Source organism: Scomber japonicus, chromosome 18 (assembly GCF_027409825.1).
Source record: "Scomber japonicus isolate fScoJap1 chromosome 18, fScoJap1.pri, whole genome shotgun sequence".
NCBI lineage: Eukaryota > Metazoa > Chordata > Actinopteri > Scombriformes > Scombridae > Scomber > Scomber japonicus.
Window position 1 is genome coordinate 25,429,406 of NC_070595.1, and position 14,113 is coordinate 25,443,518.

Here is a 14,113-nt window from a genome sequence, read left to right on the forward strand (position 1 = left end):
GCACCGACGGAACAGGTGCATCGCCATCTTGGGAAGGATGAATCATACGTCAGCACGGAGACACGTCAACAAACAAAGGGGGACGCCGGAAGAGGAGCGCTTCGCCTTCAGAATAAAATGCTACCATAGTAAAGTCCGTGTGTCCCATCTTTTTGGTATTGCCAGCTTTATAAAAATGTATTATTGGTTATTTGTACAATGTTTTTTGTTGTTTTATATGTCAAATGGTGGTAAGTTTTTAAGTTTTAATCCAGTAATGTGGATTGTACTTGGGATAAAATCTCTTATACATTTGTTTCACACAATATGTAAATCACCTGTAACTTTCTTAAAATAACCGTAAACTATTTTATATTTTTCCAGATGATATTAATTATAAAACTAATAATGTTTTGAGTAGAAATAAGTTAACATTTTGCTATGATGGTTGTTTCTAACAGTTGTTCCCAGGGGTATTGTGTATAATATATACGCAATAGAGCAGAGTTTTTAAGTATATTGTATTTATAGTTCATGCTAATAACTATGTGACTATATACTGTACATTACATAGCGGCTCTGGATTTAATGACTTTTACTGAAGGTTTATAATAGACAGAAGGGTTTTATTTGGAAAGGTATAAACGGAAGTGTGTCATCTTTATTAAAGGCAGCTTGACACAGCTGACTGAGGGGAGGAGCTCAATGAGAGGCTCAGATAATTAAAAAACCCTGGAGTTAAAAAAAAAAAGGCTCAAACAGTGTGACGTCAGCCTAAAAAGTGGAATCCCATCCATCCGGAAGTCAGGATGAGGAAAAAAAAACATATTTTCACCACTTTTTTCAACTTCATAATGTAACAGGTGTTCAAATTACACCTTTTCCCCCCAATTCCATGTCCACAAACAGTGAGAATCACGAAGGAGACATAAGATTATTTTAAATTGTGTAGTTTTTTGAAATATAAATATATTTATGTCACATTTCTATATGAACTAGGAACCATACATCATAATGAATTAATAATATAATGAATTACAACCATATTTGAACATCTGCTATACAGTACACAAACCTACAATGGTGTATATATTGTGTTTTCATTAATGGTACAACTATGATTTAAAATATGTAAATATCAATATGCTCATGTTAAAACATACATTTTTGATAAATATGCAAAATATATGAGTTTCAAAGATATAAAGACATTAATTAGTAGCAATTATTCTATATTTAAGATCATAAAACGGCAACATATGTGATTTCTATATATGCTACATTTGTTTGTTGTACCTGAATGTAAACTTTTATTGCATTTAAGAACATTTAGAAAATAAATATATGTATAACACATATATGGGCAACATATGTTATTCATATATTATTCTATATATTTATAAATATTTATATATATCATATATATAAACTGCTCAGTGGTATCAGAGCATACAGTATATGTTCATATATCATTTATCTATGTAGGTTTTACTGTTTCTTTTGATAGAAACAGACACAATTATATAACATTTATACATAAACGATTTGACAAGTCGTAATGACGGGACACCAGGTTTTCTTTATTAGTTTTGTATAATATGTAGAGATCTCTGACTCCTTCAGAGGTTCAGCAGTACTAAACACTTTTTTCTCATGACTCATGGTGTATTGTAAATCCCACATAAACAGTTAGATGCACAAAATTAAAACACTCATGATTTTAAACCGTCGTTCCAGTTAGATGAAAAATGAATTATCCATTAGAGAATATCCAACAACATGATGTGCTGTGCTATGAGTGTGAAAGTGTTAGACTGACCTGAGATCACCAGGTGGAGCCACACAGCAGTTCATGTTTGTCATATTCACAATTATGAATGATGCAGCATTAAATTACGACCCCCAAATTGATTGATTATTGATATACGGCACTTTGTAACACACGGCAGCTGAAGCAGAACATAGGCAGAACAGAGCAGATGAGTAACGGTGAATAAACTCATATTGGCTGTGGAGTGTTTCAGTTGAAATCTGGAGTAGAGTTTCAAGTAGCAAACTGTGTGCTTGGATTAACGAGGGTTTATCTGACTTTTAAAATCAGCTATCCTCATATTCACGACATTTGAATATTACAAGTCAGATGTGACCTAGATGCATACAGACATTACATTGCTACTGCAAGACCACAGAACTTCATAATCACAAGTGCAATTTAGTTTCACAGCATCCCACTCTCCATTTACTGCTGTCCTCTAACAATAAAAGCATTGACAGATCATTATAAAATCCCTCCTTGTTATTTTCCATTAGTGCGTTGCATGCAGAAACAAATGACAGTGCAGGAGTGAGGTTTTCACAAATTCATAGCTCGCTTTTTGTGGGAGAAGAACATGTGCCAGTTGTGCCAGTCGAAGCCGGGACTCTGGGTGCAGCCACCAGTTTCAGTGCAGGCGTAGCCGGTGGGACAGCAGTGCTGCATGTCGCTGCAGCACACCGCCTGCGGAGAGGACAGAGAGACAGGAAGGTCAGGTCTTTGTCTGTGATGGTAATGGATGCCATTTTTGGTATAATCTCTAAAGTCAGTGCCTCTAAACTAGCACAAGCTTGTTTTTTTTATTTTGGGACATGTTAATGACATCCATTTGCTCCCTCCTCATCCTCCTGGGTCTTATCTATACAAATGCATTACATAGTATATGATCATCATATACTTTGGGTGTCAAATGAGTGCAGTGGAGTAAAAAAAAACTATAATACTTTCCCCTGGTGTAGTGACATAAGTATAAAAGTAATATAAAATGCAAATACTCACAATGTCACTTAAGTACAGTATTTGACTATTTAAACACAGCTTCCACTACTATGGATTAGACTGATATGAATTCAGACAATCACATCAAAAAGCTGCTTTTAAAAACCAGGACAAGAAACTAGAACATTCATTTAATTCAACTTAACTAAAAAATAAATATACAACATATAGGGCTGGGTCTGGATACTTGATACCTTTAAGGTAAATAACTGAGTATCTTGCAGTACTGAGACTTCTCCGATCAAGTTATAACATTTGATCCTTTTTGTACCCAGATCCAGAAAAATGGTTTCACTGGCAGCCAGTTAATGCAACACTTTCAAAATGCATTTGTGTAAAAAAACATGTTTGATGTAGAGGAGTAGTGGGATTTTATGCAACTGTATGCTTTCACTCAGATAATGGATATCAAATACTCCTAATTTAAGGTCCATCAGCTCTAAGAAATAGTTTTGGATTACTTTGTACTAATTCCTTTTGACAGGAAGCTTTCATTAAAGCTCTATGGCTAAAATGGCCTATTTCTGCTTCATAGCTAAAGCTTTAGGAGGTGGGAGAATACTGGAGTTATGAACATGTGTGTCATACATTAGGAGACGGACAACAGCCCCATGTAGTAGCGGATGTCTTGCAGCAGCTCTCCCCGTCAGGGCAGCTGGTCGTGACGTCACACTTGACGTCACCGTGATTCAGAGGACTGAAGTTGGGCTCGCTGGGGAGGAACACCGGTATTAACGGGACGGTATCCAGCTGCAGCGTCATGAGCTTGAGACAGGACTGAAGGCCGATGTGACAGGTGTAACCATGAGGGCAGCAGTGCTCCTTATCTGGGCAGCACACGGCCTGCAGACAACGGAGGAGGGTTAGTGAAAATTATGTTAACGATTATTTTACATAAGCAAACCTTGACAAAGCTAATTTAATGCTGATAATGCGTCTTATATTTTCATGTCAAAGTAGCTGCACTTGCTGTTATCTCTCCACACACACACACTGCTCACATTTTCTATAGGGCAGCACCCCCACTCGCCCGTGGAGAGCTGGCAGCAGCTGGTGAATTCAGGACATTGATTTTGGGCGTCGCACTTCACAGAGCTGGGTTCATCCTTAACGCTGATAGCTGGAAGCTTGGTGTACCACGGGATCACCACTCCTTCTTTGACGCACGAGGTCTGGTTTTCGTTGCAATTGTAGGTCTCGGGACAGCAGTGGTCTCCGTCAGCACAGCACACAGCCTGGACAGAAGTGAGAGAGGAAGAGATACTTTCACATCAGCTTTTCTGGGTTTCATTTCTTTGTTCATAAGTAGTTATACGAATAAAATTAGATATAAATCAGCATGATAAGTGCAGTGATGAGCTAAAAACCTTGAGAGCTTTTCTTTTCTTTTATAAAAACTTTCACTGACAACCAACTAACTCTTTATTTTACAGCTCTATAGTTCCTGATTTATTTCCTCAAACTATCTAAGAAGTGTATTTAAAGGAATTATACTCTAATTTTAGTGCCTAATCCAGGTAGCTGCTTAGTTAGTTAGTCAGGGAAAAACAGACTAGTTGGACATGCAAAAAAAGTTTCCAATAATGGGTGAATACTAAATTCAAGGGATACTTTGAGCTATTGGTCATTTTTTTTGGGAGAATGTTCCTACTAATCTCATAAGAAGTTAGTAAGTAAATATAATTTGTTATTCAACTATTATTGGAAACTTTATTCTTCATACTTCTGCATGTTTAGCCAACCTGTTTTGGCAGGTCAGTCTCTAAACGCTTCATAGAGACAGTCACTGAGGTTTCACTGTTAAAAATGGATTGAAACTATTAACTAGATTAACTTTAAAAAACCCTGAATTGCAGAAGTGATCCCAAGTATTTAAGGACAATGGAGGTTACACAGTTACAGTGGGGCGCGTCCTTAATGAAATGTGAGGGATGTAGGTTTGTTAACGGTCGTTCTCACCACCGTTCATGCAACTATGGTTCATTTAGCAACACCCAGACGTCAGCAGGTGGAGATCTCTGATTGTCTGGTATCATGAGACTAGTTGAGTTCTGACTATGACTTTCTAGGTTACACTGGCTCTGTTTTCAGCTGCTCAGCAACTGAGAGTGTGAGCAGGTTTGTGGGCTGGAGAGTGTTTTTCCATAACTTTGTATGGTATCTAAAGCGAGGTTTGTCTGCTGGTTGCTCAGCTGCCTGCATGTAGATACAGTATGATTAGATCTTTACACCATGCATCGTCTGTTTTTCTGCATCTGAATTGAGGGGATAAGTAAGAAAAGCCACCTGAGGCTTATTTTGCTGTGCTGTAATATTTTTAATAACTAAAATACCAAACATTTGAAGGTTTCAGTTCCTGAAATGATTGTATTTGCAGCTTTTCCCTACCTCATATAACATAAGATGAATTCATTTGGGTTTTTTAATTGTTTTTTCAGACAAAAAAGGAATTTGGGATCCGCATTTGACCTCATTAATCGAATAAAATCATAATTTGGGTGTTTCTTTTGTGCTATGACGTGATAAAATCCTCGTCATTGTAGCTTTATACTTCAGAGTGGGACTTTGTGAAGGTCTGTGATGTTGTGAAGAAGCAGGACTCACATTCTTCAGTGGGCAACAGCCCCACTTTTGGGTAGACTTCATGAAGCAGCAGGTGGTGCCCTCAGGACAGCTGGTGTAGGCGTCACAGTGAATGCCATCTCCTTTTTCCTTCTCCTCAGGCTTCTTCTCGTCCGCTGCTTGTGTCGTGCTTGTTTCCTCACTTTGGGTTGTTGTGGTCTGTGTGGTGGGTGCCTGTGTACTGGGCAGCGCTGTAGTAGGTGCCTCTGTGCTGTTCACTACTTTGCCAAATGCAGGTGTCTTTGACATCATGGGTGTTGATCCTGAGGAGCCCACACAGGAGTGAGCAGCCACGTCACAGGTGGTGTCTTTAGGGCAGCAGCTCTCATGGTCTTCGCAACAGACCGCCTTATGAACAAAATTAAAACATTATTGTAAGTGATTGTGGGGAGGTTCAGTCAAAAACCAGCATGAGAAGGACCACTGGCACCAAAAGAAACTCAGAGATGATCTCATGATGTTGGTGCGCTGGTTCTTAAATGTGTGTTTACCTCAGGTAAAGGACAGCAGGCCCATTCTCCTGTTTCGGTCTTGCAGCAGGTGTTGTCATCAGGACAAGCGTGAGAGGAGTCACATGTAACGTTCCCCACCTGTACGCCCTGCTTGGGGATTGCAGGTATTTTCTCGGTCCAGGGCACAGAGCATAATTCATCATCGCAGGTCCCGGCAGCCAAGTTACATTTCTTACCTTTAGGGCAGCAGTGTATAAAATCTTCACAACAAACAGCCTGGGAATCACACAACAGGAAAGACAGGAAACAATGAATTGCCAGTGCTTTCAATGGATATGGCTGACTAACAAATCTGGCTAAATATTATGTGTGTATTCAAGGCCTGACATAGTAAATCCTTTTCCTCTCTGCCATAGAAATCCATTGTTGTCTAAAAACTATTAAAAATACATCGAGCCACACAGCTGCACTGGGTGACATGTTCTTTTGCCCTGACCGAGTTCTTTGTACAAAAATGGCTCCAAAGATGAATAACAGCGATCACATTTTCAATCTCCATAGAGTAGTTCTTTGACTCAACTTTGCATTGAGGTTATTTGAGAAATAAACAATGTACTACAAAGTCAACAGGGTTGAATTATGAACAGGATCGGTGACAAAGGGCAGCCCTGGCGGAGTCCAACCCCCACTGGAAAGGAGTCCGACTTATTACCAGCTATGCGGACCAAGCTCTGACACCGGTCATACAGGGAACGGACGGCCCATATCAGGGGGTCCGATGCCCCGTACTCCCGGAGAACCCCCCACAGGACTCCCTGAGGGACACAGTCGAATGCCCTCTCCAAGTCCACAAAACACATGTGGACTGGTGACTAATGTTACCATGAAGAAAAATGTCTCCTAGTGCAGCTGTGTGGCTCATTAGGGTGTTTTTAATAATTTTCGGACAACAATGTAGGTCTAGGCACAGAGGAATAAGATATATCAGACTTTAGATACACACACGATACTTGTAAGTAGATTCATTCATTGATGCTTTGGCTCTGCACATGACATTTTGTAATAATTTAAAAAATAATGAAAAATTTCCGCTTTATCCTTTAAAAAAAATAGAATAAATAATGAGAAGTAACAAGCTAAAAACTTGTACCTCTACTAGAGGACAGCAAGCCCAGGTCCCCTCTTGGGTTTTACAGCATGTGGTGTTATCTGGACAGGCTGTTGTATCATCACAGGGGACATCATTGCCTGGGGAAAAAAACCCATAGTAACGTTGGCTAAAAAAAACAAAACACTCCCCTCGTACTTCCTTCCTTCCATCCTTCTTGAATGTTTGTCCTCATGCTTGGGAAAAATGCAAATTTTGAAGAATAAAAATTTCACTGGGGAAGTAATGTGGTGCTCTATCTTGTCCCTTTATAATTTAAATGTATTAATGAAAACTCCAGAGGGAACGGGAGGTAAGATCACTGCAGGATTTCACAGCCTGTGTGTCTGATTGTAAGCATTTGAAATGAGACATGTCTACTTGTAATTTATTTACTAAATTGTGGATGCTTTGAGATGTTTTGCCTTGTTTTTCTATCTCAGGCTAGCTTCTGCACATACGCTCTTATTTAATTAATTGCTTTTATTATTATGTTTGATATTGATGGTGCTCAATCCACCTCAATCCTAGATAAGTCTTCAAGTCTTCTATGGGAGATAATAAAAGTAACAATGATCCTTGATAACTGTTTTGTAACCTCACTGTTGTATGTCAGATAGTGTATCTCAAATGACCAAGACGTACCTTTAAAGTATGCATAAGTCACAGTTTTTCAGTTTACCTCCCAATTTAATTTCCTATGCACTGCAGTCCTTTTTTAACTGCCAGCAAGGAATCTAAAGAGGGTGTTATAGATTATCTCCCCCTTTCCCCCTAAAGGCCCCTTAGTTAAGTTTAGTTTATTAGGATATGGCCATGGCTTCTTCCTGGGTCCACACAGATCATACACAACAATATACACACAGATACACACAAGAGAATAATACATGATGAAGTTAACAAGAAAGAAAAAAGAAACAGTATGAGTTTCTGCCTTTTCTGAGAGTAGACATTTTAAATATCCACAGCAGGAAAGGCACCAGTTTAACCAAAAACACCAGACCTCTGGCAATCATACATGGAAAGAAGCTGTTATTGATGTTACAGGTTAAACCAGTGTTTGACTGAGTCAAAATGTCCGTTGTGGGAAAAATGTCTTATTGCACCAAGCTAGATTGAACTGAGGTGACTTTACATCACAGATAAAAAAACTGGTCTGACCAGTGTTGAATCACATTCACACAGGAGGAAATATTATCTTAAAAAAAACAATTAAAGGGATTTTTTTTTCAGCTGATAAAGGACAGCCCCACTTTATTAGTTCGTCTGAAAAACATTCTTAAACCTCTTGCATCAGATTATCAAAGGGTCACTGGTAATAGGCCTTTTTTTTACTAATAGCATTAATGTTCTTTTAAAGGCAAGGGGTCCAAAACAAACTTTAAAAGATTGAAAGTATGAATTCCTATCCTGTTTTTTGTCATTCACTGTCTATTTTAAACATGCAAACAAGTTACAAAACCTGAGGTGAACACGTGTAAGTTATTTCTACTTTCCCATAAAACTGACGTCAGATTGTTTGTGCACAATCACAAATGGCTGTTTGTTTCATGTCCTTTGTTGCTAAGGTTGTTCGGTTATTTGCATTGCTCAGTTACATATTTCAGATCTTCAAAAAGGGCCAGTGTGAGCTTTTTCTAGTTCTGTATTAACAACCTGAATAACTCCTATAAATAAAAGGTTACAACAAAAAAAGGGCCAGTATGAGATAAATAAGGTGCTCTGCAAGCTGCAAATCATGCAGATATTCCAGTAGAACCCCAGAATTAACAAATATAGACTCAGAAATGAGTATCATGTGGCACCTTTAATTGTCCAAGTAAACCCTGACAATGTCAATAACTGAACCGTGAAAGTAAGTTATCTTTAAACTTATTATTTACACATCTGCTTTTCCTGTAACATGTGCCTACTGCAAGCAGAACAAATGCTGCTTGACTTAACTTTAGCCTCGATAGACAGCAACTACTTTTGTCTTGTCATACATAGCAGGAAACGGTTTGTAACACTCACATTTATCTGTGCCAGTTAGATGTGCATGCACGGGCACACCTTGATGAAATACAGCCTTTATTGGAGTTATTAATCAAAGAAAAGCCAAGACATACATTTGGACTTTAAACTTTCACAAGCTGCTCAGAAAATATGCATCTGACCTCAATGTGTGGCTGTAATGATACATGTGTGAGACATAACAGGGCTGCACAGGACTGTAATGCTTCTCTTATTTATTTTTAGGAGTGCTGCTCGTTCCACACAAGTAGATAAAAATCTCACCTGCAGCTGCCGTAGTGACAGATGACACTGTAACTTCCCAGTCCGTAGGAGGAACTGGATTGGCTGTGGTGACTTCAGGGACTTTTTCTAAGGTCCCATTATGAACTGGTTCTGCAACCACTGGTTCACTCTCTACAAAAAAATACACACCAACTTTTAGACAATGAGTCATGAGATCTAAGAGGAAGTAAGTCTTTTTTTTTTTTTCTCAGCGAAAAACAAAACCTGATCTGACCTTTTGGATACTCCCACTCTGCTCTTGTCCTGGCAGGCAGTTTGGCCCACATTGGCATCTCTTTCTTGGTAGATGAGTGGATACATTTAGAGTGTTCAAGATCACAAGTGGTCGCTTCAGGGCAGCAGTGCAACTTATCCTCGCAGCACACGGCCTGTTTAGACAATGAAGACATGAGTAGTCTCAGAACCCGGTTAAAATTTCTTTAAACGAAATGCATCCTCTACATTTGAGCATTTATATAAACTAACATACATGTCTTTTGATGGTTAGAGGAAACCGGACCAAACATAAGGAGAACATGCAAACTCCACACAGAAAGGATCGGGGTCAGGCCACCATGTGAAGTCACGATAACTGGACATGCAAATCCATCATTTGACTTATTTATAATCTCACTCAAACTTAGAATACATATGCATATATCTACATTGAAACAGGTCACCATTGTTCTACCTTCGGCATGGGACAGCATGCCCATTTTCCTTCGGGTGTTTCACAGCAGGTGGTTCCATCTGGACACTCAGACACTCCGTCGCTGCACAGGACTGCAGTCACAAGTTCTGCAACAACATAACCGAGGATCACTTTTTTAAAAAAAAAGTCTATATTAAAAGTAATAAAAGTGAAACAATTATTGGCAGAAGAGCTTAACCTTTTTTAATGCAGGATCGGCTGTCAGCGCTACACTGGAGGCCCTCAGGACAGCAGTGTTTCCCATCAGAGCAGGAGATTCCCTGTCAGAGATCAGGAAAACACAATTCACTTAATAAAATTAGTGACTTTTAGATTGGATTCACTCTTGAAAGCAGGTTTACTCTACAATTAATACATTAATGTTTTTATGAAACAGCAAAGGTTCATTTTACTTTGAATACTGCAAAGCAAGCATAGTAATTATGCAGCTTTGTAATGTACTTTGGCCTGCTCCTGAAAGCAAAGATCTACATTTGGGAGAAAATGCAGCTGCCAGTGTCTAAATGTGTTCCTTTAAACACCTGTCCTGATGTTTTTGCATTGGCAACCAATACCAAATTCTTCTCCTGACCTACAAGGCCTCAAAAATATTGGCACCCTCTTACATCTCCAGTCTTATTACTCTGTATATTCCACCACATCCTTTTAAGTTACTTGATGCAGCTCACTTAACTGTTCCTCAATTTAAATATGGGGGTAGAGCTTTCACTGCATATCTTGATGAATATTTTAACATGTAAAGTTTCAAATGCTAAGTGTGAAGAAACTCTTCGGATGATGTGTACATTAAATAAACTAATGCTTGTGTGATGCCAGGAGACAGAAAGTGCCTGTTTTATCTTTTTAGTGCTAACACATCTAAAGCTTTTATAATCCCATAAATCACTTTCACCATATTTATGATCTGTTGTGAAGTGAAGAGTATAAGCTTGTAAACTAAAGAGAAAAAGATTCACTTTAAGACAGGAAGTCAATTCGGGGAACAAAATATTAGTTTTGCATATTGTGTGCATGATCAGTCCCACTATTGATAAAATTTCATGGTTTGGTCTCTATTTCCTGTTTTCGCCATTTTTGTTCTTTCACTTGATCTTTTTGTTTCTGTGGTCTTTCACTTGTAACAGTTATTCAAAAAGAAGAACTCAGTTTGTGTAATTATTATCTCAGTTTTCATCAGTAATTGTGCAAAAGTATCCTAATTATTTAAAAATGCTATATTGTGGAACACCCTGGTCATACCCATCTCTCTCCCATGTTTCCTGTCTTTCACCTCACTCTCAACTGTCCAATAAAGGCAAAATGCTCTGAAAATAATCTTAAAAATGATATATTCTTATGTTATATCTGTGTTTTTGATGATGTTTGATTACCTTAGCAAGAGGACAACAGCCAAACCTCGTCAAGGCCTTCAGGCAGGAAAACTCAGGAGGACAGCGTGACTGATCCGGACAGATATTATCATCTTCCTCCCCCATGTATGCCTTGATCATCCTGAAGGACTGCAGAGACAAATGAGGGACAATCTTATTGTAAGTGCATACCCTAAATACTTTAAAATCTGAATTATGTTATCATCTCTTGACATTGTTTAGCCTGTTTCTCTTTTTACTTTGGAGTGTCTGGGTTGATCAGCAAGAGCTCTTTCCGCCCAGGGAACAGACATGGTGGCGTTCTCACAGCTGGATGTGGACATTTTACAGACAGTGTTCTCAGGGCAGCAATGTATGTGATCCTCGCAGCACTCGGCCTGTGGAGATGACAGCAAAATGGAAACTTATATCATCATGTTATTGTTTTAAGATTATGTTATACTGTTTTAAAGCCAAACACAATATGTACGACTTTATGCTCTCTGCTTCCCAACAGGTACCATCACAGGTGAGTTGTGGGACTCGGTCACTGTAACTTTACTGCTTATTAGACAGAGGCAGAGAGGGAAAGTCCAGGGAGGAAAGGCAGATAAGGATTTTGGCTTTCAACTCTTAATTCTCAGCAGAGACCTAATCAAACTCCTGAGAGATAAGAATGAATGTGAATGTTAAGAGTGAATTAATTTAAAATAATTGTTTATGTGACACATATTGGATGATTGGGACATATGTACTGACACTGAACTTCATGCAGTATCTCCTCTTCAGCCTAGCAAGCTATGGGACCGCATTTGAAAATGTGAACTGGGTGTTGCAATAAAACTGCAACCTGTTCCCTGTGAATTGACCTTTAAATTTCCACGACAGACTGTAGTGGACACACTTTGACTACCAAAGTTAGACACAGTGCTATCACACAGGCATAATGAGGCCCAAGCTTTTATCTGACTCATAAAATAGTAAAACACTCCAGAGGATGAATAGTACCTCTGTGGTTTACATTCTTTTAAATGTAGAGTACAAGAGAACGATTATCTCATATTTATATTTTACTATATGATGGACAAAGGGACAAAGTATTCTACTGAAGCTGAAGTACTGTGGCTTCATTTGGGTTTATCTGGTTATAAATTTAATTGTACACAAATCAACTTCGGTAAAAGTTGCTAAGTTTCTACCTGTGTCAGATACATGAGCAGGTTTATCATTATATGCCTGTTGTGCATCCAAGCATTGTTTGAAAACTGCTGCAACTTTTTAAGTGAGATTCAGAAGTTGTCAGAGATATGTCTTAAAGGAATATTTTTACACCGTAAACTTATAGGAAAATACATTGTTTGAAATAAAATGGAATTTTCTTCTAAACCAAGGAGAACAGTGTACAAAATGATGCACAAAACATAAATAGTTTTTCATTAGTGAAAATGTGTGTTTTCTTATTCATAGTTCACACATGAATGAGCACAGTTTTGCAAGGACAACATCATCTCCACTCCAAAAAGTTTAAATCAGAACATGCTTAAATAAAATTACTTTAAAAGCTAGTCGGCTACAGCAATTGTTACAGTTATTTCTTCCTTGCTAGACGTTCTTCTGCTCAGGTAAACTGTATTTTAGGGTGTGAAGGTGATGCAACCATTTCTACCTGATCAAATGGGCAGCATCCATAGCCATTGTCTGGGTGTTTGCAGCAGGTAGCACCTTCCTTACACATCCCTCCATCTGGACACTCATCTGCACCGGCCAGGGCCAAGAGTGCCCAACAGATCACAACCCACTTCTGCATCTGCACACACAAAGGACATGAATAAAAAAGGAAAGTGAAAGGAGTGCAAGGGAAATCCTCTCATCTCCACTTTAAATCAGAGTAATGTTTTTGCATTAAATTCTGCAGAAACTCTCTATTAGGAAGATGTCGAATTAAATTAATAATTAGCAGCTCAGACACAGAAGAAGTCTGTAAAAAAGGGGGAAAACTAGTCAGCACTCATATTGTAATATGATCACTGGGAGTGAGTCATGCCCGTCGAAAAGAAAAAAAAATCTGTTAACTCTCTTACTTCCCTATTTCTAAAGGTCCTGTGCTTCATTTCCAGTGCTTAGGCTACATCTGCTTTCTTGTTTTTTAAATTTATTTCCCAATAAATACGCTAGTCAAACTGAATAAATGTTCGTATAAAATAAATGCAGTCACTTTCAGTTTCGCTTATGCATATCAAAGAAAAACACATATTTGGTTTTCAAAATTTTTAAAAATCTGTACATCGGAATAAACTGTGAACACATACAAATGATAGCTGTTTTAATCTCAGAAATTAGTTTAATTGTGTGCGTCATCGTCCTTTAGGTCACTCAAATGACTTTACAAAGCAAGTATATTAAATTATTTAAGACTTAAAGAGAAGAGGTTCAGCTCTTACCTTGGTAGAGGACTGAAGGGCTGTTGTGAGGCAGACAGGTGTTTCACAAGTGTCTCACCACAGCAGACACATATGGTAGACCTGCACTGGCTTGAACACGCCCCCGAGAGAGAGAGAGAGAGAGAGAGAGAGAGAGAGAGAGAGAGAGATGGGCAGGAAAGGCGGGTTTACACTTTATCTGAACACGCTGCAGCGCCTCTCTTGATACTTCCCCTTAAGTCATGTTGTATGAAATCACCCAAGTCCTTGTTCAAAGTTTGCTGTGATGATGGTGTTTATTGATACCCCTATATATCGGTGAGTAGACTGATCCAGAGTATGG

General features: G+C 38.6%; 1 protein-coding gene across 1 annotated transcript; it reads right to left on the bottom strand.

Moving 5' to 3' along the window:
• Positions 1-1,583: 1,583 nt before the first annotated feature.
• On the bottom strand, positions 1,584-13,821 carry grna (granulin a). Its single transcript, XM_053338490.1, has 14 exons — positions 13,792-13,821; positions 13,017-13,157; positions 11,611-11,748; positions 11,372-11,500; positions 10,180-10,261; positions 9,981-10,087; positions 9,525-9,678; positions 9,290-9,421; positions 7,016-7,113; positions 5,905-6,141; positions 5,396-5,761; positions 3,793-4,026; positions 3,380-3,634; positions 1,584-2,476 (listed from the first exon to the last, which is right to left on the bottom strand). The coding sequence occupies exons 2-14, from the start codon at positions 13,155-13,157 to the stop codon at positions 2,333-2,335; spliced, it is 2,217 nt and encodes a 738-aa protein (XP_053194465.1). The 5' UTR covers positions 13,792-13,821; the 3' UTR covers positions 1,584-2,332.
• Positions 13,822-14,113: the final 292 nt, after the last annotated feature.